Source organism: Hemiscyllium ocellatum, chromosome 14, assembly GCF_020745735.1.
Source record: "Hemiscyllium ocellatum isolate sHemOce1 chromosome 14, sHemOce1.pat.X.cur, whole genome shotgun sequence".
In the NCBI taxonomy this organism is placed as follows: Eukaryota; Metazoa; Chordata; class Chondrichthyes; order Orectolobiformes; family Hemiscylliidae; genus Hemiscyllium; species Hemiscyllium ocellatum.
Genome location: NC_083414.1, coordinates 46,563,741 through 46,588,271, shown reverse-complemented (window position 1 = coordinate 46,588,271; position 24,531 = coordinate 46,563,741). Strand labels below are relative to the sequence as shown.

General features: G+C 37.1%; 1 protein-coding gene across 4 annotated transcripts in view; it reads left to right on the top strand.

Moving 5' to 3' along the window:
* The window catches only part of uba3 (ubiquitin-like modifier activating enzyme 3), a 35,365-nt gene continuing 10,834 nt past the window's right edge, over positions 1 to 24,531 (top strand). For 2 of the 4 annotated variants that reach the window (XM_060835686.1, XM_060835689.1), the window contains exons 1-12: positions 1 to 66; positions 180 to 218; positions 1,412 to 1,532; positions 4,434 to 4,514; positions 8,065 to 8,147; positions 8,712 to 8,792; positions 11,024 to 11,067; positions 14,465 to 14,529; positions 15,263 to 15,418; positions 16,049 to 16,151; positions 20,658 to 20,771; positions 20,853 to 20,906. In XM_060835686.1, coding sequence (XP_060691669.1) covers positions 47 to 66; positions 180 to 218; positions 1,412 to 1,532; positions 4,434 to 4,514; positions 8,065 to 8,147; positions 8,712 to 8,792; positions 11,024 to 11,067; positions 14,465 to 14,529; positions 15,263 to 15,418; positions 16,049 to 16,151; positions 20,658 to 20,771; positions 20,853 to 20,906 — 961 coding nt within the window. In that variant the 5' untranslated portion in view covers positions 1 to 46. Of the gene's footprint in view, positions 138 to 179; positions 219 to 1,411; positions 1,533 to 4,433; positions 4,515 to 8,064; positions 8,148 to 8,711; positions 8,793 to 11,023; positions 11,068 to 14,464; positions 14,530 to 15,262; positions 15,419 to 16,048; positions 16,152 to 20,657; positions 20,772 to 20,852; positions 20,907 to 24,531 lie in introns of all 4 variants that reach the window. The other 2 variants (XM_060835687.1, XM_060835688.1) reach the window with 2 other exon arrangements.

Genomic DNA, 24,531 nt, shown 5'->3' with positions numbered 1-24,531 from the left:
GGAACGTCGCCACCGTGGCTGCGTTGGTTGACGGGAGCAGGAAAATATGGCGGATGTGGCGGAGCCGTGAGTATCCCCGCGTGATCTCCGGCCGCTCAGGCCTCTCTCGCATTGACTTCTACTCGTTCTCCTCTTGGGTGAGCATGTCTGAACCTTCTTTTATTCTCTCTTTTATTTAGGGAGAAGAAAAGAAGGAAAGTAGAAGAGCACACTGACAAGTTAGTGTTGAATGAATGTAGCGGCCCTGGTTTTCCGCTTGTGCGAGGTCTGAGGCTGGAGGGCTTGTTATGAGCTGCAGCTCCGAGCAGTGGGACCAGTCTGGCCTCAACCTGTATCTTTATTGGTCCTAAACACGAGAAACTGCTTAGAGGAATAGGAATATATTTTTTTAAAAAAAGGAGGAGCAAACCTGGGGAACTGGTGGGATTTCAATAAATGTTAAAACATTGCATAGCGTCATTAAATATTTAATCTTTGGCTTGAATTGAATATGACATGAAACAAATTGACAGCTAAACTTCCAATTGTGTTTTGCATCATTTTTCTGTGGGAGAACTTGATTGATGTGAATCCAGGTTTAACTGGCTTAAACCTATATTTCAATAGTTGTGCAATGACTCACTAAAGTTTCTGTGATTTAACTGCTTTATTTACATTTTTTAAAAAATGTCATTTCCAGGTGTTGTTTCTAAGCACCAAATAATCTAGTTTTTGATAAAACGCAATCTCTCCCAGCATTATTTTTTGAAATAGTTGATCCATGTAATGTTCCTGAAATGGAAAAGTAAAGAAGAAATATTATAGACCCTAACTAAATGCCAATGTAAAAATGGTTTGAGATAACAATCCCATATGTTTTAATATCTGTTAGAAAGTGCCTAGTTTTGTTTTGGTACTGTATATAATTCTGAGGCACCTTTAGACCCTACTTCTTTCTGTTGTACTGGACAACTTACAAATGTTTTGCTTGCATACTTGTCTAATTTCCTTTCTTTCCCTTGTCTGTGCTGCAGCAGATCAGAACTATCCTTGGTTGGGAGGTTGTGTGGGGAATTGCAAATTTAGTGAAACAGATTGACCCTTGAATTTTGTTTGGTGTCAGTGTTGCTTGTAATATTTAATAACTATTCTAAGAAAGAACTTTTGTATCTGTTTTCATTTGATTTGATGACTTTGTTTTGGTGGCTGAAAATTTGCATCTGACAGATGATTTTAATTGTCTAATTTGAGGCCTTCTAATTCTAAATTTAAATTTGAGTTGTTAGGGTGTCATTCAGTCTATCTCACTTTAAAGAAATATAAATACTTTTAAAAATGTCTAAGACAAGTAGTTCTTGTAAATAATGTTTCTAATAAATATGCTGTGTTGTGAAAACTAAATCTCTAGTTGAGTTTATTGTGTTCTGTGCAGAATGGCTGTTGATGGTGGGTATGGGGACACTGGAGACTGGGAAGGTCGCTGGAATCACGTGAGGAAGTTCCTTGAACGTTCAGGACCATTCACTCATCCTGACTTTGAACCAAGTACTGAAGTGAGAAACATTGTTATAAATCAAAGTTTGGTACTGGATAGTAGCTATGAGTTTTTTTTTTGCTTTTGCTAAATGTTTATGTCACAATGAGAACAAAACATCAGATGCTAATGAGTCATACAATAAATTTGGAAACTTACCTCTGATGTAAAACCTCTACTCCATTTTGCTGTTTTTATTTACTGACACAAAACAACAACGTTGATCGAACTCCCGAGTTGCAACATCTGTAAACCATATTTTCTTACCTTTGTTGTGAAATGTAGATAGCTTGTCTGGTTTGTCAAAATCCTGCCAGTCAGTTAAGTTTAAAATTCCCCTGTTTGTGCCTACAAATTCAGAGTAATCAATTTAGGCCTAAAAAAAACTCCTAGTTTCTGGGACATTTTAGTCCATTTCTAGTTTTAATGTAAACATGAATTTTCATGCAATGAATTAGAAAATAGAACTTCCTGTCTCGCCACAGTAATTGAGGCAGTGACATTGATGCATTCAAAGGGTCATGAGATAAGCAAACTGTGAGAACGCAATACAAGGATATAGAATAAATAAAAAGTGGTGGTCAAAATTGTCTTTTTCTGTGCTATGAATAGTATGTAACTGAAACTATCTGTAGAAACTAGTCTAGATGCAATTACAACTTCATTCAGAGGGAATGTTGTAATGGCTTAATTTTGCACATTCCAGCTCCTTTTCCTCATTGTGAATGAACTTACAAGATCAACTGCTTTGTGGTTTTCCAAATTTCAATGGGTTTTTCCATTTAATTAGAAAAATAAACATATTAATGGAAGCTTTATGTACAATTAGGAATAGAATGTATGTCCTTAGAACACTTAGATTGCAATTTCTTTTCTGGGCCAATAATCCAACAATTTTCAATCTGAGAATGACTGATATACCCTAAGGGTCAATATTCATGAATATAAACCAATTCATATGCCTGTAGTGTTAAACATTCTGTCCATTTTATATTTTGAGCAATTTCCTGGCCACAAATTCCATTTGGTAATGTATGTCTTTGCCTTGAAGACAAATCATTGATAAAACAAATTTTCAAAAGCCTTTTTAGAATTACTGCTGTTTCTCTATCGGTCTTTGTAACTACTTGTAATTGGCAGTTGGGAAATGCACATAGTCATACAGCACAGAAGAGGTCATTTGGCTGATCAAGTCTGCCCCAAATCCCACTTTTCAGCATTCAACCTATGGCCTTGAACGTAATGACATTTCAAGTCGACATTCATATACTTTTCAAAGATTTTACTACCCTTCCATTCATTGCATTCCAGACTCCCACCACACTCTGGGTGAAAGCAAAATCCCCTTTAAACCTCTTGCTTTTCACCTTTTAAAATAATGCCCCCTTGTTATTTAGCCTTTACTTAAAGGGAAGAGCTGCTGATCCAACGAGTCCAAGCTCCTGATCATCTTACACACCTTTTCTGTTGTAAAGAAAGTAACCCAAGCCTATCAGGCCTCTGATTAAAATGCTCTAATTTGGGTAATGCCCCTCAGGTGCAATTTCGTTCTTATTGTACAGTTTACTTGTGTTTCTGACCTTTAAATCTCTTCTGACTATTTTAAAATGAAATATTTGGGAGAGTATGGTGTAGTTTTTGCAGACATGGATTTATAACCTAAAAAGAAGTAGACATGCTCAAATTTTACTTTGTATGTACTTTAACTGGTAATGGTATTGCTCCCAGTATTGAGTACTCGCCCAAAATTAGAATTCTACTGTCAGAACAGAGAACATCTAATCTATAATATAGCTAACCTAATTTCAAGATGCTAACATTGGGAAAGTGTTTTTGTAAATCATTGTCTATAAGAAAGAAACAAATTCCAATTGGAAATGAAACGTACAGCTTTTCACACAAATTTTTCAAATCAAAGATTGCAAGTGCTTTCAGAGTTTTCATGTGTTCAGTTTGCATTATGTAAACAGTTGTGAAAGTTGCTATCTTTTCCAACATATTGGTCCACATTTGTATTTAAAATCCAGCACAATTCACAATTAATGTATCTACTGTAGGTATTTTCTAACAAACCTATGCTCATCACTTATGTGTGTACATATGGGGACAGACTTGGCAAAAAGGAACTGCTCTTTATAAGTTGGTTGTATGAGTTTTGTGGGGCTTTATTGACTGTGAACTGTCAATGTCAATTATTTTCATTCCTTTGAAATTAGCAAAAACCTCAAAGGCAAAAGCAGATGAATGCAGAATCCCCTCATTCCCTGCTATGCTAAGGTTGCACTACGACCCTACACTGACCCAACAAGAAATCAGTTAATTTGGCAAGAGATATCTCCTCTGAGGTATAACCGATCCATGTGCTCAATTGAGTAATAACCGTTACTGAGCAATAGAGCTGACACTGAAAAATAGGTTTATACTTATTAATGTTATTAATGACTGCATTATGATTAATGAGTAGATATTCAAGCTATTTTAAAAGTATTTTTTCCTTAAAATTCGGCTTCTGTCTTCACCCAATATGTATAGTCCAATCTTTTAGTTTTTTAAAAAATTGAGTTTTGTGATTTGCACCTACCCATGAGAACACTTATGTGACTGGCTGCTTAGATAACTTGAAGACATCATTCCTGCTTCACATTAGCAATCCACTGTGGTGAAAGAGAGAAATTCACGCTGTGGAGATTGCTAGATTTCTCGTCTTCTTACAAGGTCAATAATTAGCATTCTTGCTTTGCTGCTCACTGCAAAATCCAGGCTGAAATATACTTAATGTTCTGAAACGTATAGTTTATTCTTTTTGTGGATACAAAATCAACTTAAATCAAAAATATATGGAAACTTTGTTGACAGCTTTAAAATAAATTAAGATTTTCCTTCTGTGATGTTGACTGAGCTGTCATATTTATTTCTGCAGTCACTCCAGTTCCTTCTAGAGACCTGCAAAGTTCTAGTTATTGGAGCAGGAGGTTTAGGATGTGAACTCCTTAAAAATCTGGTAATGTATTTTTTTATCTTCATTTTCTTAATTTCCAAACTTTGAATTCAGAATAAGCCCATAAAAACTGAATGCTTTTGGGTTATGTCTAACTGGGTATCAATATTATGTTAAGATTTGTTACATCCAGCACATACACTAGAGTGTAATCAAGGTGCAGTATGCATCTGGTGCTTGTGTGCACGCGCTGAAAGTTAGGTCTAAAGCAGCAATGGTGCATTCATGAAGGTATATGAAAGAATAGGCCTTAGGCTAAACATTGGAAGGCAAAGATTGTCTGCTAACCTCGTCCCACTGCATAATACTCTAAGCAGAATACCAACATCCTAAGTAAGTTGTTGGTTAATGTAGATTATTCTCATACCTTGAGAGTTTCCTCCAATGAGGACCAACGTTACTGAAGGCACACAGCACCATTGCTAGTATATCAGCATAACCTTCAACAGTCGGAAGAAAAAATTGTGAAAATCTCAAAGTCAGCACTAAGTTCACAGGCCACAATGTTACCTGCCTTCCTGTACGTATTGGATATGCGGACAATAGACAGCAAGCAATTCATACAGTTGAAGGAATATCACTAGTGATGCTGCTTCAAATTCCTAGGTAGTAATTTCGGGGTAGGAAACACTATCCACGATTAATATCCCTTCTCACATCAGCATCCCCAGGATTGAGGCACTGGTTAATGAATTGCATTGAATGAGCTCTATCATCTGCAAACCTGACAGAAAACTCCCAAAACATGTTTTGTACTCCAAATATCATCCACAAAGTGGTTATCAGGGGACAGAGGGAACCTTTCAAAGACATCCTAAAAGCTGCCTTGAAAGATGCAATATTCTGACCAACCTATGGGAATGCCCAAACTGAAGAAGATCCAACTATTTTGAACATTACTGACAGATCCAGGTGGAGCCCAGTGCAAACAGCAGGCGAAGTACATCAAGGATCCGAGCATCTGCCTCATCAAACAGTACCTGTCCCACCTGAGGAAGAGTATGTGTGTCTAGTCTTGGACTGGAATTTTCCAGTCCATGTTCCCTTCTATCCAAAGGTTTCCAATCTGTGGGTTTTTCCTAAGAAAAGAAAACAATTCTTGATAGTTTTAAACAAAAAGGCAAGCGTGGATGCAAGTTTGCTCGCTGAGCTCGAATGTTCATTTTCAGGCGTTTCATCACCATACTAGGTAACAACATCAGTGAGCCTCCGGTGAAGCACTGGTTCACTGGAGACTTAACTGATGATGTTACCTAATATGGTGATGAAATGTCTGAAAATGAACCTTCCAACTCAGTGAGCAAACTTGCATCCAGAACCTCAACTTGAGCTACAAATCTTTTCAAAACTCGCTAAAAAGTGTCTTTCAATGTTTGTTCTCTGATTGTAAGCATTCACAATATGAGCAACCTGACATTATCACTCCAGAAAGACACTATTTCTTGCTTTCTGACATGTACCACTTTAAAACCATGGCTCCAGAAAGTCTGACATGTTTGTTATTAAACCACTTCATACACACAGTCCAAAGCTCTCATGTGACTAGTTCTACATCCAACCTCTAAATAAATTACATCAATCTATATAAACCACACACCTGACATCAGAAAATAGAATAACTTTGCACTCTTTCAGATTTAAATGTAATGTCATTTGCTTTGTTAATATCCTGATGCAACTGCAGCTGGTTGCCCTTGACAGTAATTCTCATGTCTAATGCAAGAATAAAGAAAATTTAGCCGTTGCTGTTCAAGTTCAGAATTTATTCATCATATGTAATTACTCTTGAGGTGGTGGTGGTGGACCACTGTCTTGCTGCATTTCATGTGGTGAAGGTATTTAAATCCCGCAATTTTGGTGATAGAAGAACAGCTACCTCTCTCCATGTAATGGCAGCATCTGACTTTGAGGGAAATTTTGCGTTTAGTGGTGCTCCTCCCCCCTGCTGCTTATGACTTTCTAGGATGTAGAGTTTGTGGATTTGGTGGTTGAAAATCTTGGTGAGTAGCTGAATAGGCTCCTGTAAATGTTGTGAAAGTGAGGATCGCAGATGCTGGAGACTGGAGTTAAAAGTATGGTGCTGGAAAAGATTTTCCTGCTCCTTGGATGCTGTCTGACGTGTGCTTTTCCAGCACCACACTCGACTCGTACAAATGACAGACCAGGGGTAGCCTTTTTTTTTCCAACCTTGATTTCCTTCAAGGCTAACTTTTTTTAACAGGCCCCTTTTACATTCTCATTAAGTTCTTTATTAGAAATTGCAGTCATAAAGTAACACTACCCTCTGTATTTGTATTAAGGTTTGAAATATTTGGGCTTCTGCTGAAGTAGATTCAAAACGTTTTGCCAGTATCTTGTGTCTTTGCTCCATTAAACCTGAAATTGCTATACACAAGGAAAGTATTCATTTCCTAGAAATTATCATATTTAAGTTGGAACAAGAAAGTAGGCATAATTTAGCAACAGAAAGTTTTTTTAAAAACTTGTTGTTTTCTAGACATACAAAATAGGCTATTGTGTGAATTGATGAAGGCAGTGAATGTGGATATTGAATCAAATAGAATCCCTTCCAGTATGCAAACAGGCCATTTTGCCCAACCAGTCCACACTGACCCTCCAAAAAGCAACTCACCCAGACCCATTCCCTCCTTTTCCTGAATAATGCACCTAACCTATGCATCCCAGAATACTATGGGCAATTTAGCATGGCCAGTTCACCTAACCTGCACATCTTTGGATTGTGGGAAGAAACTGGACCACCTGGAGAAAACACTCTCAGACACAGGGAGGATGTGCAAACTCCACACAGACAGTTGCCCGAGGCTGGAATCGAACCCGTGTTGCTGATACTGAGGCAGCAGTGCTAACCACTGAGCCACTGTGCTACCCCTTGTCTGGATGATGTTGAGCTTTTTGAGTATGTAAAACTGCAATAATCCAAGTAAATAAATATTTTATCACACTCCTGACTTGGACTTTACAGATGGTGGCAATGTTTTATTTAAACACAGACGATTACCTAGCTCCTGGTCTGCACCTGTGTGCCTGTAAGCTAAAGAGGACAGTACTACTCCAACCTTGCTGTCTTTTATCACTTTTTGAATCTGATAGCTTCATTATATTCTGCTTTCGTTCCAAAGGCTTGTTCAGCTGATTATTTGCTTTCATACTGACTTTCAGGTCATTTAATGCTCTTGTTCCACTCATGCTCAAGAAATTTTGTTATAGCCAATTCCCACTATTCTGCAATTGCAAATAAATTCATGATTTATCTTGATTTGAGCTTTGCATTGTTTAAAGTTTCTATGTAGGCTGAATGAACTGCTTAATGCAGATGTATTTTAGTGCCCTTTGTGTGATTGAAAAGGACAGTTTAACCAGAAATCATACTTTAGTAGACATGAAGCACTTTTATGTGAATTTTACGTAATGTGTCAGCTATCCGACATTCCAATAGTCCCAGTCCATTTAGCATTTCAAATCAATCTGAGCATAGAAAGATTGTTCAATAGCTTTGCTGTGTGCTGCCATTGATCTCACCCTCTTATCACAGGCTCTCATGGGCTTCAGACAAATAAGTGTCATTGATATGGATACAATTGACGTTTCTAATTTGAACAGACAATTTTTATTTCGGTAAGTATTTATATCCAGTTGGATTGTAAATTTTACTGTTATGATTTCAGAATTAAATCTTAAGAATTTCTATAGAAGATGCTTTAAAGTTGTAGAGTTTTCATTTATAAAGCCAGTGTAATTTCCAGTACAGATGTAGCATTGTCCATGTTTTTTGCATTGAAATAGTTTTTTGTTCCATAACACATGTTTGAGTGCAGCATTGTGCATTTTAAGTGGCAATTCACAAAAGCTTAATTTATAAAAGTTATGTAAAATTTAAATGTTTTGCCTTATTTAGTTCAAATGGTTTCATTTAAAGTATGTGCAAAAATCTTGTACTCATTTGCTTTCTTTGCGTAGTGATTGCCCAGTACCAAGGAGTATATGATACAGAAAGTTAGGTATGGCACTGTCTAAATCTGACTGCTTGAATCATGACATTCTTAAGGAATCTTCTTGTGCTAATATGTTTGGAACATTGCAATTTTTGAGCTAATTTCTGACTCCCATTACAAATCGATTTTAGTTTATTGAGTGATATTGATGATTTTCTGTTCTTTTTAACATTTTTTTTTGAAATAGACCAAAGGATGTAGGAAGGCCAAAAGCTGAAGTAGCTGCTGAGTTTATTAACAATCGAATTCCTGGTTGCAACGTAGTACCGTATCCTTTATTTAGAAAGTAATTTCATTTGCAAAATAAGATATAATTGGTCTGAAAATGAAGTTGGCCTTCAACTGGAAGATCGTAAACCCCTTTTATGGAATGCTTACCTACAGTATTAGATACTAGGTTCTTAAAAAAAATTCTAAATTGATTGGTCTCCTCTTCTCACCAACCCCTGCCTGACCCAAGGTAATTGAGCTGTTGTAAAATTTTGTGGAGTTTTTAAGTGCCCATTATTCTCCACACCACTGCAATTCTGAAGGGAAACATGAAATTTGATCTTCGGCTTGTGATATACTGGTTGTATACCAGTGATATACCAGCTGAGCTGGTAGATTTGTTCTCGGATGTTTTGTCACCATGCTAGGTAACATTATCAGTGAGCCTCTGATCAAGCGCTGGTGTTCTCTCTTGCTTGCTATTTTTGTGTCTTGTTCTGTTGTGGTGGATGATAGCACTTCTGGTTCTGTTTCTGAGGGGTTGGTAAATGAGCTCCAAATCAATATGTTTGGTAATGGAGTTCTGGTTTGAATGCCAGGCTTCTAGGAATTACTAAGTGTCTTTGTTTAGCCTGTCCCAGGATGGATGTATTGTCCCAGTCGAACTAGTGTCCCTCTTAGTCTGTCTGTATGTGATGTAACGTGATATAACGCGATATACTGTAACATGGTTTGATGTGTTTATATCAGTAGATTATTCAGTTTATTATTTTGCTTTGACTTTGTTACAGCTGTTTCTATTTATCCCTTTTCAATTTCATTCTCTTTTCCATTATTTTGCCTTGTACATAAAGTATATATAAGCTCAAACACTTAGTATTTGGTCAGTTTTGAGCTTTTCTAATACTGAGTGCAGGACAATGCTATGCCTCTTTTTGATGTAGTGTTGTACTTTCTAACTGTAAGATCTTATGTTCTGCCATAGCACTGAGAGTTAAAGTTGGAAAGCCCGGTGTAGCACAAGTGCAAAAAACAAAGCGATGACAATTAAGCGTGTTAGTGTGATTCATATAATTTTCTCTGTATTTATCTTAGTTCATGTAATCATATACTGCAGAGTATAATAATTAATCTATTAATTGGTCTTCTAACTAGTGCAAATCTATTGGGCACCAGATGACTTCCTTGAGACAAGGAAGTCGAGCAAGGAACAATAGTGTAAATTGTACCAAAGATAGCAATCAACTTGCGTAAATATCTTATTTGTAAGAACTCAATCATCATCTTCCTGCTACTACTCCAGTCAATACTTCACTTCTTTAAATTAAACTCAAAGACTAAAAGACTTTTTGCAAATGAGGAATTTGCTATAATCTTTCTGACAGTATTAAATCCTTAGCTAAAACTGCATCCATAAGGCATAATCAACACAGGAGTGTTTGTGCATTAGGAGCTATGTTGTGATTTATTGGCCCAGATTTTTCTGAGCAGAGAAATAATGACTTGCTACATATATCTCAAACAGTTGCCAGACTCTGTCTAATGTTTGCCAGTGGAGAATTTTAGCGATAGGATGTCTGATCAAATGTGGCATCGTTTACATGGGGTCTGCAGCATTTCTGAGCAGGATAAGCAACAGGGATGCTCTTCAAACTATCACACTGAAGAATATCCACCAACCTATGCATACTAAACAAAAAAGGGATTTAAAAGAATTCTAACTTGCATTCAACTAATTGAATTTAATTTAAATTCACCTTTTGGTATATAGGAGACTAGTAAACCGTCATCTGCAGTATTATATTCGGTCTTAGGCAACATGCATTTAGGCAGGATGTGAATCCATTAGTGTGTGTGCAGAAGAGATTTTAGAAAATGGTTTTAGAGATGAGAAACTTAGATTGGAGAAGTTGGGGACTGTTCTTGGAGAGGAGAAAGCTAAGGGAAGATTTCATAGTGGTTTACAAAATCATGAGGTGTCTGGACAAAATAGATAGGGTAAAACTGTTTCCTCCCCATAGATTTGAGAATCAAAAGTTTTTTTTCAAAAGAAGTACAGGTGAGAAACATTTTCACATACTGAGTGCTTTAGGTCTGGTTTAATTGAGGCATTCAGAAGAGTATTGATTCTATTTAAATAGTTATCCAACATGCAGGACTACAAAGAAAATGCAGGAGTTTGTCACTGTCAAAATGTTCAAGAAATCTTGTCAAATATGTTCCAAAACTGAAATGCAAATTTGCTGTAGTTATATAATAAGTTGAAACAATTCTTAACTGTATTCTCAGACATTTTAAAAAGATACAAGATTTTAGTGAATCCTTTTACAGACGTAAGTACTGGCTCCGTCTGCAATCCAGCAATTTTTTTCAGTTCCCAGTTGTTAACAATGGTGCAAATTCTTTTGGATGCTAACCCTATTAAAGTTAGTGACCAAAAATTGTACTTGCAGTTTTATGTGCAAATGTGTTCATTTTGTGAGAAATAATACTTTAAGTAGGCCATGTTTAGAATTTATTTGATCATGGAATGCATTATCATTATAGTTCTTGAAGCTCAGATATCCAACATGGAATTATATACTTACACTTGAATTTTGTAAGAAGATATATGTGCTGCTTTAAGTGGATTTATGGCCCATTGCCATTGTGATTTCAATATGCTTTGATTTAACCATCATGTAAAAGTTGTGATGGCCAAAAATATTTTTTTCCTTTTTCATATTGATGACTTTCTGACTACCTGCCAGGCTATTTTTAGGTTGATTCCCAGCTTCATCCAATTGATCATTCTTAATTTTATGCCTGGACGGTGGTAGTTATTTGATTGTGATATCGGACATCATCGTCAAGTTGATTTTTTTTAATATTACAGGTACAAGTTGAACCAGAGAACTGACTTGAAATAATTTAACCCTTATGATCTCAATAAGTCTAATTTTTTTTTGAAATCTGACAACCTAAATATTTACTTCAAGAATTACGCCACAAGGTTCATCATTCAAAACAAGAAATTTGCTGCACAAAAATCAAAACATGAAAACTAACAACTTCACTCTCTCTGTTACGTTAAAGATATTAAAAGTACAATGAACACTGTTACTTATTCAGTAAACTAAACTTCTTCATTCTCTTATTTACACTTCTACACCCCTAATAGTTCAAGTTATACACTCAAAACAAGACTAACCACTTGGTTAAGATTCAACTTTCAGTCACTCATGACCTACAGTTAACAGGTTTTAAACAATTACCAAGCACACAGTTTCAACTGTTTCTTACTCAAAAGTAATCTACCATGTCTTTAACTTGTTCTAAAATTCAGATTTGTCTACTTTAACAAAGCACCACTCTCATACTGTACTCCATGATGTAATTAACTTTTTGTTGATCCTTTTTCTATTTTTTATGCTCCAGTTTTATTGGAAGAAAATTGCTTTTCTTTCAGAGGAACCTAGTTTTTAAAGGGAAAATTCCAACCTAGCACAAACTATAGCTTTTTTCCCCAAAAGCAAAGAAGGATCACAACATTGATACCTCAAAAAATCCTTCACTTCTTAATTAGATTAGAAATTTGCTGTAGCTTCCCTGATTTTGGGAAGGGAGTATCTAGTTTCTGGCCCAGAGCTCCACACATTGACCAATACTGACTTTGTGTATTTATGGAAATGGAATTGATCCAGGTTTTGACAACTTAACCTTCTCCCTTAAAAGCTGCTTACCCTTCCTATCAAAGTTCAATCAAGATTAATAGACTGAGTGTAACTGTAACTTTTATTTTCTTGTAATAAAGCTGACACCTTTCGGAAAAGAGGCAGTTTTAACTAATTTGAAAAGGTTGTTTTCTCCACCTACTTGCTTGCTGTATTTGAACCATGTTTTCTTTACAGACAAAGTTGTATGTTTCTTTCAAGTTTTTTTTAAAGTCATTTGCTGAATCTGTGTGGTAGACTAGGGTTAGTAAGATTGGATCACATGGGATCCAGGGGGAGCTAGCTAATTGGATACAAAATTGGTGTGAAAGTTGTTTGTCAGACTGGAGGCCTGTGACCAGCAGTATGCTGACGGATCGATACTGGGTCAACTGCTTTTTGTCACTTATATAAATAATTTGGATGTGAATATACGAAGAATGATTTGTAAGTTTGCAGATGACACCAAAGTTTTTTTTTACCAAAATTGGTGATGTCTTGGACAGTGAAGAAGATTTTCAGTACAGTAGTACCTGGATCCGATGGGCTGAGGAGTGGAAGATGAAGTTTAATTTAGATAAATGTGAGGTGTTGCATTTTGGCAAGGCAAACAAAGATCGGACTAGTACAGTAAATGTTAGAGCCCTGTGGAGTATTGCTGAACAAAGAGACCGAGTGTTACAGATGCATATTTCCTGAAATGTGGAGTTGCAGGTAGACAAGATGGTGAAGAAGGCTTGATACGCTTGCCTTCATTGGTCATGGCATTGAGTAAAGGAGTTAGGAAGTCATGTTGCGCCTGTGCCACTCATTGGTTAGGCCACTTTTGGAATACTGAGTTCAGTTCTAGTCACATGTTGTTAAACTTGAGAGGATGCAGAAAAGAAAAGATTACAAGGATGTTGCTGGGACTGGAGGGTTTGAGCTACAGGGAGAGGCTGAACAGGCTGGGGCTTTTCTCCCCTGGAACTTCAGAGACTGAAGGGTGACCTTAGAGGTTTATAAAATCATGAGGGGCATGGATTGGGTGAACATCTGAGGTCTTTTTCCCAGGGTTGGGGAGTCCAAAACTAGAAGAAAGGTTTAAGGCGATAGGGGAGAGATTCCAAAAGGACCTAGTGGTCCGTGTATGGAATGAGCTGCCAGAGAAAGTCATGGAGTTGGGTACAATTACAACATTTAAAAGGCATCTGAATTGGTTTATGAATAGGAAGGGTTTAGAGGGATATGGACCAAATGCTGGCAGGTGGGACTCGTTCAGATTAAGATGCCTGGTTGACAGAGATGAGTTGGACCAAAGGGTCTGTGTCCATTCTGTAAGTCATGGTGCGCTAACTATACCTAGAGTTACTTTATTTATAAAAGTGCAGTCTTCAAAGTGAGAGGTTAAACTGAGTTGATTATATCAAATTAATACTAAAGGGTATTATGCTAAATAGAGAAGCAAGCTTTCCTTGGTTCTAGTCAGTTTTTCTTTCAAGCCAAACATTTGAAAAATAATTGGTCATTCTGTGGAGTTTTGTGTGCAAAATTATTGTTGTGTTCACTTTGTGGGCGGCACGGTGGCACAGTGGTTAGCACTGCTGCCTCACAGCGCCTGAGACCCGGGTTCATTTCCCGACTCAGGCGACTGACTGTGTGGAGTTTGCATGTTCTCCCCGTGTCTGCGTGGGTTTCCTCCGGGTGCTCTGGTTTCCTCCCACAGTCCAAAGTTGTGCGGGTCAGGTGAATTGGCCATGCTAAATTGCCCGTAGTGTTAGGTAGGGGTAAATGTAGGGGTGGGTTGCGCTTCGGCGGGTTGGTGTGGACTTGTTGGGCCGAAGGGCCTGTTTCCACACTAAGTCTAATCTAATCTTATATTCAATCATTGGCCTCATTATTGTTTGCACACTATTTTGAAACATTTAAGATACTTGATATTGTACTTGTATTGAAAATGTTTATTTATCTAGCTAGAATGTGGAAATCAGTGACTAATAAAGGAGGAAGTAGATTCAACTCATTCATTGTAAAAAAAAAAGTACTACTTTTGTTTCAGAATTTCATATCGTTATTAGTGGATTAGATTCTGTCATCGCCCGACGATGGATCAATGGGATGTTGGTATGAATAGTAACAGAAATAATTTAATGGCAAATAGCAATTACTTGGGAACAATTAAATAGCAACAATCCAGTGAAGAAATTCACAAAACGTCATAAGAACACATTTTAGGTGAAGTGGAATAGTCCCCCAAATACCAGATGAGTTTAAGACACAAAATGTTGAACTCCTCATTCAGCAGGTCAGGCTTATGGAGATAGGACTAAATTAAGGTAATAGTCATCAACCTAATAAGTTACCAGACAGCATCTTATCATACCTCTTTATGCAACTGGTTTTATTATTTCCTTTCTTTTCCCCAAATGGATAATCTGGGCACTCAATACATTTGCAGTTATTTTGCTGGTCCTGTTTGGATCTGTTATAACACATCTTTTGAGGGAGGTGGGGGGGTGGTTGCAGATTCATATTGAGCTTGACCCTTCTCGCCCAGAGGTTGCTGTGCAATAAGTGCTCTACTGGGCATTTGTAGATATTTTCTTATCACCTGTTCAGAGTTCTTACTACTCACCTCCACAGCAGGTGGGACTTGAAACTGGGTTTCTTGGTCCATAGATAAGGATACTACCAGTGCACCTTTCTAGCCATTTGTATTCTGGTTATTGACAGTTTGACATTCTAGAGAGTTTGAATGATAATTGTAATAATAATAATGTGCTTTAATTAAGTGATTATTTAAATGAAGATAGTGAAAACCATGTTTCTTAATAAGAAGCATCTTTATTTTTCATAGATATCACTGCTGAACTTTGAAGATGGAACACTAGACCCAAGCTCCATTATACCATTGATTGATGGTGGGACCGAAGGGTTTAAGGGTAATGCACGTGTTATATTGCCAGGACTGACAGCATGTATAGAGTGTACACTGGAATTGTACCCTCCTCAGGTAACTTCTAGGTTTGTGAAAATATTACTGATCCAGTCTTTGGGACCTGATCAGTTAGAGATTGAGGTTACCAAAAACAAAAACTTGCCTCCTATTTCAAATATTTGCATCTGAGCCTATTTCTGGTTCAGTGTTTTCAGATAATTCCGATCGCTGATTTGTTACTTGCGTTTCTCAATTTTGATCTTCAGCCTGCTTTTTTTTAACCACTTGATTCTTGCTCTTTTGATTTCCCCAGTCAAATCTGATGAAGTCCTATTTGATACAATCATAGCTATTTCATTTTCTTTCTAAAATGCAGTTTTATTGATGGTAACATATTTTGGATCAGTATATGTTATTTCATTCTAACACACAGTGGATTCTTGGGCTTTTTAAAGTTGCTCTACATTTAGTCACTGGAAGAATACCCACTGAAAGACGCTTCAGAAAAGTTATTTTTCCTCTTGCCTTTTCCTTAAATCATGTGTTTAAAACATGGAATTGATTTTTAGGTGAATCGTATCATTTTTGTTTTATCATCTGAGAAATATTAAACTGTTGATTATTTTAGTTAACCGTCTGTTTGTCAGTTAGCGTAAATCCTGAATTTTGTTTGAGATGAAAATAATTTTACAATTTATTTTACAGATTAACTTTCCCATGTGTACTATTGCTTCAATGCCCAGGCTTCCAGAACACTGTATTGAATATGTCAGAGTTTTGCAGTGGCCAAAAGAAATCCCGTTTGGAGGTATGATTAACTAAATTAATATTTTGGATTTGTTGATAATGTTCTTAAAAAGTGCATATGCACTGATAAATCTAAATTCTGCAACTCCTTCACTTTAACTTTTTTTGTTTGAAAATTACGCTATTCATAAATAATATCGTCATATACACAGTCACAAACACAGTTCAATCCTGTACAATAACATATCAAGAAAATGTTGGAGTCAGATTCTATCCAAACAAATCAAAGGCATCTCTTATGTGAACCAGATTATGTTTAAATGCATTTGAGGCACCAGGAAGGTCTGATGACTGAACAGGCCCCTTATTTAACTTCGGCAGAAAGACTTCAGACGATGGTCTTTCCTAGTTCTGCCTTGACAGCAATTGCCACCAGCTTTAGTGTGTCCCCCAGTAGATAGTCCTGGACCTTGGAATGTGCCTGTCTGCAATATTCAGTCAGGGTTGACTTCTTGTTCTGGAAGGCCAACAAGCTTTGGGCAGACCAAAGAGTGTCTTTCACAGAGTTAATGGTCCTCCAGGCACAGTCAATGTTTGTCTCGGTATGCATCCCGGGGAACAGACCATAGAGCACAGAGTCCTGCGTCATGGAGCGGCTCAGGATGGACCTCAGCAAAAATTAAAGTGAATGACCAAAACATAATGCTAGTCAGTGAAAGTTCACACTCAAATGTTTGCATTACTTTAATATTAGTGTTCAAGGTGATGACTATTAGTAGTTAAGTAAATGAGACATTTGTCATTTGGCTAATTTTTAATTTGTGCAGCTTGCTGGAGGTTTTTTTAAAAAAGAAAATGCACATTTCCTGTCAAAATTGGGGAACTGAATCCAGAATTGCCATGGAAGGAGTCACTCTGTTCCTTTTAACCTGGTTATTCCAGCTCCTCCAATCACTAGTTTCCTCTCTTCAGGTCTGTCTGCTCCTTCAGAGACAAAATCTAAATCTATGATTGGAGGACAGTTCAGTGATTGAAAAGTGGCAGGTGGTGAGTTTTCAGGGAAAGAGAGGTAAGGGGCAACCAATCTCTTTAAAGATTTAGGGAGTGGCAGGAGAGGAAGGAAAGATGATTCAATAATTGCTTTCAATAACTGCTAACACGAGGCTGGAAGAAAGGAGACTGGAAAGAAAATAGTTTATTCTCTGTTTAGGATTATAAACCTGATTGAATGACACTTGCACTGGGCATAATTGCTTTATCTTAATGTCAATTCCTACAAAGAGATTACAAGGGAATGAATGTATTAAGGAGAATGAGAATATTCTCTATCTGTCTAAGTTAAGTTAACCTGCATTTTAAAATGGTGTTGGGCCTCGCAGATGACTTCGGCTGCCTCTCCCTACCCTGCTGCTAAACCATAGTTCAGAGAAATGTAACTTCTCCCACCTGCTGACAGTGTGATCCTGATGAAGATGGATCTTGTCATCAGCCACATGATATTGAGATGATTGATCATCTGGCCTCCGCTTCCTTTTACAGTCTCTTCATCCACTTGTACAGGACTCCTTTGCCTGCTGTCTGGCAAGATAATGTTGGGGGTTTTCCTCACACCCATTCTTTTCAGTAACATGCTTTTTAAAATGATCTTTAACTGGGTAATTTGTGTATGTATGTTTGTCCGTCTCTCTCATTCACTCACGCACCCACCCCTGTCCTCCCACTCCTCCAAGTATCACTGGTTGTTACAACATGGGGTAAACCCTCCTGCTTAATTTAAAACCAGCAACACAGAAAAAATTTATTCCATGCAGTAATCTGTAAAAATCGAGTGGCCAAGAACAATTTAAAGTAAAAATTAACAACTTTATTTTTTAAAGTATAACAGAGAATAATTAACTAACCACTATTTACAATTTCTTTCTCTAAACTAACTTTTAGCTCCCCTTCTATAATAGTCTGATAAAACTCCCAATTAAAATTTACAAAACAACACTTCTTATCTCAAAACAATGCAGCTGTAGGTTCTTGTCTTCAGATCTTCCTGTGTCGTCTTTCCTCCTTGTTAGGAATTTCCACTTACAGGTTACTGATCAAAAAGGGACATCTAAGAGAGATTTTTTTCAAGCAGTCTCTTACATGCTAGGACATGGCAGATCTCCTCTCAACTGTTCAACTTTCCCCACCTTATACTCCAAAGCATCGGATTATGTCATTGGCTTTTAAGATTGTCCATATACTCAATTCAAACTGGATCGGAGTTTGGTATGTTTCAGGTATAATTTAAATTGATTGGCTGAATTCAAATTTGTTTTAGTCCCCAAGCAACGAACTAATCGGGTTGTTCAACCCAGTGTTACATTGTTACCATTTTTGAGTACACTTGATGCTGGGTCCTATAGTTCTGCTGCTTTTAACTCTCTTAAAGGTATACCTACATCTTCATAACACTGGTATAATAAGTCAGCATTCTAGCTATTCGGTAGTTGTTAGATTTAGAATTTAAAAAACGATCCCCACTCTCTCCATCTCATTTGGTTTGCAGTCCCACCATTCAAATGGCCTGGAATATGTATATATCACCACAGATGATAAAAACGGCAATAATTTTCTGACCCCTTTTTGTTCAGTTCTACTGTATTTTGCCCTTCATCCAAGACATTTCTTGTTCTCTATAGGTCTCTGTTCAGTACACCCATTGGAAAATTAGTGGCCTTCAACCATGTTTTTGCCAACAGCGCACACTACAATAGCAAATATATTTGCTAGGTTGCTGTAAATGTTTGTTATTTGGCTGCCAAACTAGATTTCTTGATTTGATTAAATTAGATTCCCTACAGTATAGAAACAGGCCCTTCGGCCCAACAAGTCCAGACCGACCCTCCAAAGAGTAACCCACCGAGACCTTTTCCCCTCCCCTATATTTACCCCTGACTAGGGTTCCAATGTCTCATGAAGTGGTCAGGCTACCAAATGATCAGAGGACACCAACATTAACACTTGCAGGAGAAAGCTAACCATTTACCATTCTTAATGACGCTAAACTCACAATGTGCATTGAAACCTGTTTGGTGTCTTTGAGTTGTACCTACTTGCTGCATTCCAGTTTTTTAACAAGATCATTGTAAGAAAAAAATTCTTCTTTATGGTTTTCCCATTTTACAACTGGTAGCCTGAATCATCCTAAACTTCATTCATTTACCCCAAAGTTACCATTTCATCTCAGAGTCGTACAGTCGTAGAATCATACAGAACAGAAACAGACCCTTTGGTCCAACCAGTCCATGCTGACCAAGTTTCCCAAACTAAACTAGTCCCACTTCCCAACATTTGGTGCATATCCCCCTAAACCTTTCCTCTTCTATCAGATCAAATGTCTTTTAAATGTTCTAATTGTACATGCATCTTGTATCATCTTGAATCATAATGAGTATTGATGATAATCTTTAGCCATAAAGCAGAAGGACATTTCTTGTCTCTTGGAGGGAGTGGGGAAGCAGAGGTGTGATTAGCCAAAGCTTAATTTGTGATCCTGTTTGTGAAGCAGAAAGGAATGGGATTGGATATTCTGAGAGCAGCTAATGAATGTTCCTGAGAGGGAGTTCACCCATCCTGACTTGTTATACAATGTGTAGCTTCCTCTAGACCCTGTGGAAAAAGAAGGTAAATCCTGTTTGGTTGTTTCTTGAGCATACTGTCAAAAGTCATTTGACAGAATGCCTCATCACCAGAACTTCCCAATGGGCACCAACACATCTTTGGTTGGTGTTGAGAAGGTGACTATCTGTGAGGTCCTTCATGTATGCCTGGACATTCTGTGCCACTGCATGCTACCCTTGAAGCAGCTAAGGTGTTCTGATGTACCGCAGTGACTCCAGCTGTCCTTCAAGCTCAGAAATTGTGTTGAAACTCAACTAGCAGAAGTTTCCCTATGGCATGGGAATCGAAAGCAACGTCTCAGCTGTCCATCTCTGATGATTGAATTTAACTAGCAAGTTGTTTCAGCTATTCATTTTAATTAGTATCTCTGTCAAACCTTGTGATTTCCCCTTCTCTTGGACTACTTTGTTCTTTTTATAAAAAGAACAGCACTTCTCACCTCACTTCAACCTTAAAATTCTCCCACGTTCTAGCTTCCCAGATTTGGTACTCTGTAGAAGTGGACTTGCAACAGGTTATAGAATTGGTTTAACCACTCATTCTAATCCAACTGGATGTGAATCTTAGGCAATAATATCCATCATTCAGCAATTGCATCTAAATAGAAAATCTTACTCAAAATTGATATCAGATGTTATTAGACACACAAAAATTCTCACGCATGTTTGTGAGATTGTCTTTTGTAGGTGATGTTTTGGCACATTGGCTTTGCAGACCTTTCTTGCAAATATCTAATGTTGTATTCAAGAGGGTTTGAAGTGGAAGTGTTCTGATTCTCCGTGTTAGTTTAATTTACTGAATCAGAAAATATTGAGCAGTTTTGTGGCTTAATTTTGAGATTCACTTATATCTAATGCACTCTGTGCAATATGCTTTGTTACCAAAATGAAGAATTTTGTTTTTCCTACAGAGGGCGTTGCGCTGGATGGTGATGATCCCGAGCATATACAGTGGGTTTTTCAGAAATCACTTGAAAGAGCTGCTCAGTTTAACATAACTGGTATAACATATAGGCTTACTCAAGGTATATCCTATAAAATAGGAATATAAATTTGTATTGCTGTAAGTTTGAATACATATTGATGCGACTTTTTGTTTGTTCCAGGTGTTGTTAAGAGAATTATCCCTGCAGTAGCATCTACCAATGCAGTAATTGCAGGTAAAGTTAATGGTTAAGTAACATTTTGAACTGGGCATTTTTGCATGGCATTAAGAGATGGATGTGAGGTTTATATTTATGGAAATATGAAAGTACAGTATCAGAGCAAGTTACCCAAGTTAGTTTTACCAGTATTAAATGTTCGATACTGCTTTAAAGAGACCAAGAAACTTTAAACCGTTCCGTGCTTTACAGCTATCAGAATGGTTTGTCCTTAACTAATGTTCCAGTTGGTAAAAGGGTCTAGAACACAAGATCAGTGACAACATGGGAAGGTTCTTTTTATGCAGCTACTGGTTAAGATCTAGAGCGTGTGGTTGTGTAGTGGAGGCAGGTTCAATCTTGGCTTTGCAAGTGAAATGGGTAAGCAATGGGGGAGAGAAAATTTGCTTGACAACAGAAAATGCCAGAAGAATGAAACAACAAAAACTCCCCTTGCAGGGAACCAGTGTAGTCAAGACCGATCAAATGGTGTCCTTCTGAGTAGCAACCATTCTCTGATCCTGAAATTCTGAATCTTTATGATTCATAGTGAATGGATAGGCCATTGTTTTATTTGTTAGGTGGTTTACTTAAAGCCACAACAGCATTTAATTGTATAACGCCCTTAATGTAATGAAATATTCAAGACACTTTGTAGAACTAGTAAAAGCAGTATGACAGAGCCAGGTAAGGAGCTGTTCAGTCCAGATAAGGAGCTGTTCAAAAAGGCCAATTTTGAGTGTCTTAATTGAGAAAAGGGAGATAGAGAGAGAGAGAGGCGTAGGGAGGGAAGTCCAGAGCCTGGGGCCTAAGCAATTGAAGGCACCACTACTAATGGTGAAGAAATTAGTATTAGGTATGGACACAACATTAACATTAGAAAAACACAGATCAACAATGTGGAGTTGGAGGAGTTAAAGCAATAATGGAGGAACGATGTCAGATTTGAATTTGATGATTAGAATTTTAAAATTTGATCATTAGTCAGTGTTGGTCAGCAAGCACAGAGCATACAGTCCAGAGCATTTCTTCTGAGTGAACTGGCAGCAAATTAACCACACTTTTTTTTGTAAGCAATAATGGTAGAATTATTGCATTTCTGACAAGCAAATGTAAAATCTGGTTCATGGCAGCTAACAGGTAGCAAGTACAAATATTTTTCTCAGTGTAACTTTCTTACATCATCTGTTGTTTGTGTAATGTGTTCTTGCATGGGACTGATCACTTTACTGTGAGACGTCAAATTGGAAGTCACATGACACTAGGATATAGTCCACCAGATTTATTTGAAGTCGCAAGCTTTTGGAGCCCTGCTCCATTGTTGAGTGACAGAGGAGCAGCAGTCCGAAAGCTAGTAATTTCAAGCAAACCTGTTGGACTATAGCTTGATGTTGTGTGACTTCGTCCACTCCAGTCCAGCACTGGCATCCCCACACCAAATTAGTCAGTGGTTCTCTCAAACTACAGAATTGGTATTGCTGTCAGAGCTATGTTATGTTCCCAGCAGTTTCAGCTGGTTTCGTTCCTGAAACTAAAGAGCCATGTGTGAAGCAACTGCTCTGCATTCTAATCTCCTTTGTATTGTATTCCAACTTTGTATTGGTAAGATTTTCAACCTAGAGAAACAAATTCTTTAGACAGGGTAAAGGCTTTGATAAAACAATGTTACAGGACTGAATGCTTCATGTTTAGTATTGTTACACTATTAATATTTACTAAATTTGGAATTAAAATCATATATTTACAATTAGATGGCACTTCAGTGCTGAAAGGATATCTGTGATGTTTATTCTCCTTCTGAAGGAGTAATGTAAATTCTAATTCGAAGCAGAAACAGACTACCTGGACACCTAAGCCTATACTGTCATTCAGTAAGATTATTGCTAATCTGGACATACTGCCTGTCCTATTAACTTTTAATCCTCTTGCTTATCACGGATCTGTCTAATTCTGCCTTACAAATATTTCAGAACTTTGCTTCCGCTGCCTTATCAGGAAGAGTATTCCAAAGACACTCACCCTGTGAGGGAAAAAATGTCTCCTAATCTCTATTTTACACTCTTCATATACCCTTAAGCCTAGAATCTACACAAGATGATACATCCTTTTCAATGCACCCTATCAAAATCCCTTAGGAACTTGTGTTTAATACATTTTGAAATTCACTTCTCTAAAATTCAGCGTATATAAGCTTAGCATGTTCCGACTTTACTGTTAAGACAACTCACCCATTCCTGCTATTAGTCTAGCAAATCTTCTCTGACTACTTACTGTGTGTTTATATTCTTCCTTAAATAAATAAGCCAATACTGTACATAGTACCCTGTGCTTTGTATGACTGAAGCATTAATCTCTACTTTTTATTCCATTCCCCTCGCAATAAGGAGCTTTCTGAAATACTTGCGGCATTTGCATATAAGGCATCTAGATGTCTCTGCATCTGATCTCTGCAATCTTTCATTATTTTGATAATATGCTTTTTTTTATTCTTTTTTTCCCTTCACATTTTCCCACCTATTTCAATGATATTTGCCAATTTTCTTTACTACTTTCTCTCCCTTTATAGCTTTCATATATCCTCTTCAAAACTCTTTCCTATCTATCTTTGTCACCAAAAATTGTAGCAACCACACTTTTATCCAATTAATTTATGTAAGTGGTCAAAAGTTGCCAACTTCCTAAAAGAAAAAATTAAGTAAACTGGTCTGTAGTTTCCTGCTCCATGTTACTCCCTTTTGATTAAAGAAGTTAAATTCATTTTTACCAATCTAAGGGAACCTTTCCTGAAGCTAGAGAATTTTAAAACCAATGCATCAACCAGTCTTGCCATTTCTTTTATGACCTTTTTGTGAGAGTATGTCAGCTTGTAGTTTCACTGAATGTACTCCTATCATTACTTGGTGATTGTTTTCTTCCTTCCCTTTCAATTCCCAATTTATAGTTTTTTTTCCTGGCATGTTACCTGTATTCTTAGGTGAAAACTAGTGCAATATACATGCTCAGTGTACCTTTGCGTTACTTTCCCAGACACTCTTTTAATTAGAGCATTGCTCAGTTGGTTAATTTCTTTTAATATTTATACGAATTCTTACGATCTTTTTATATTTCTTTCTCAATTTTTTTAACACTTTTTACTTTTTCTGTTTAGTCTTTTGACCTGCATCTTATGCAGTGATGTATTGTACTATTTCAATTTTTTTAACCTAAATTTGAATAGTTATCATATTTCAGACAAAATGCAATATTCTAGGGAGAAAAATTCAAGTTTTATGCTACCTTTAAAAATGTAATTGAGCAATCATGGCTGAATTCAGTATTTCATGTCATAATGAATTATTGTGGTGTAATTGGTTGCATAATAAATCTCCCATTGAGGGGGGAACATAAAAGGCTTGCAGTTTTATTACATTTTGGGCCATGTAAAGTTCCCTCAATGAGATATGAATTTTGGATTGATCCCTGAATGACAATGAATATACTTTAAAAGGAACTTCTGGAATATCTTTATTGCAATACCCAGTGAAAACAACAGGTGGCAGCCTGAGTGTCTCATGAACCATGAATCAATTAGATATGAACAGGGAGAGCAATTCTGATGCCTCATTAGTTACTATTTCTGTTTTGTAGCTTAGCATTATAATAT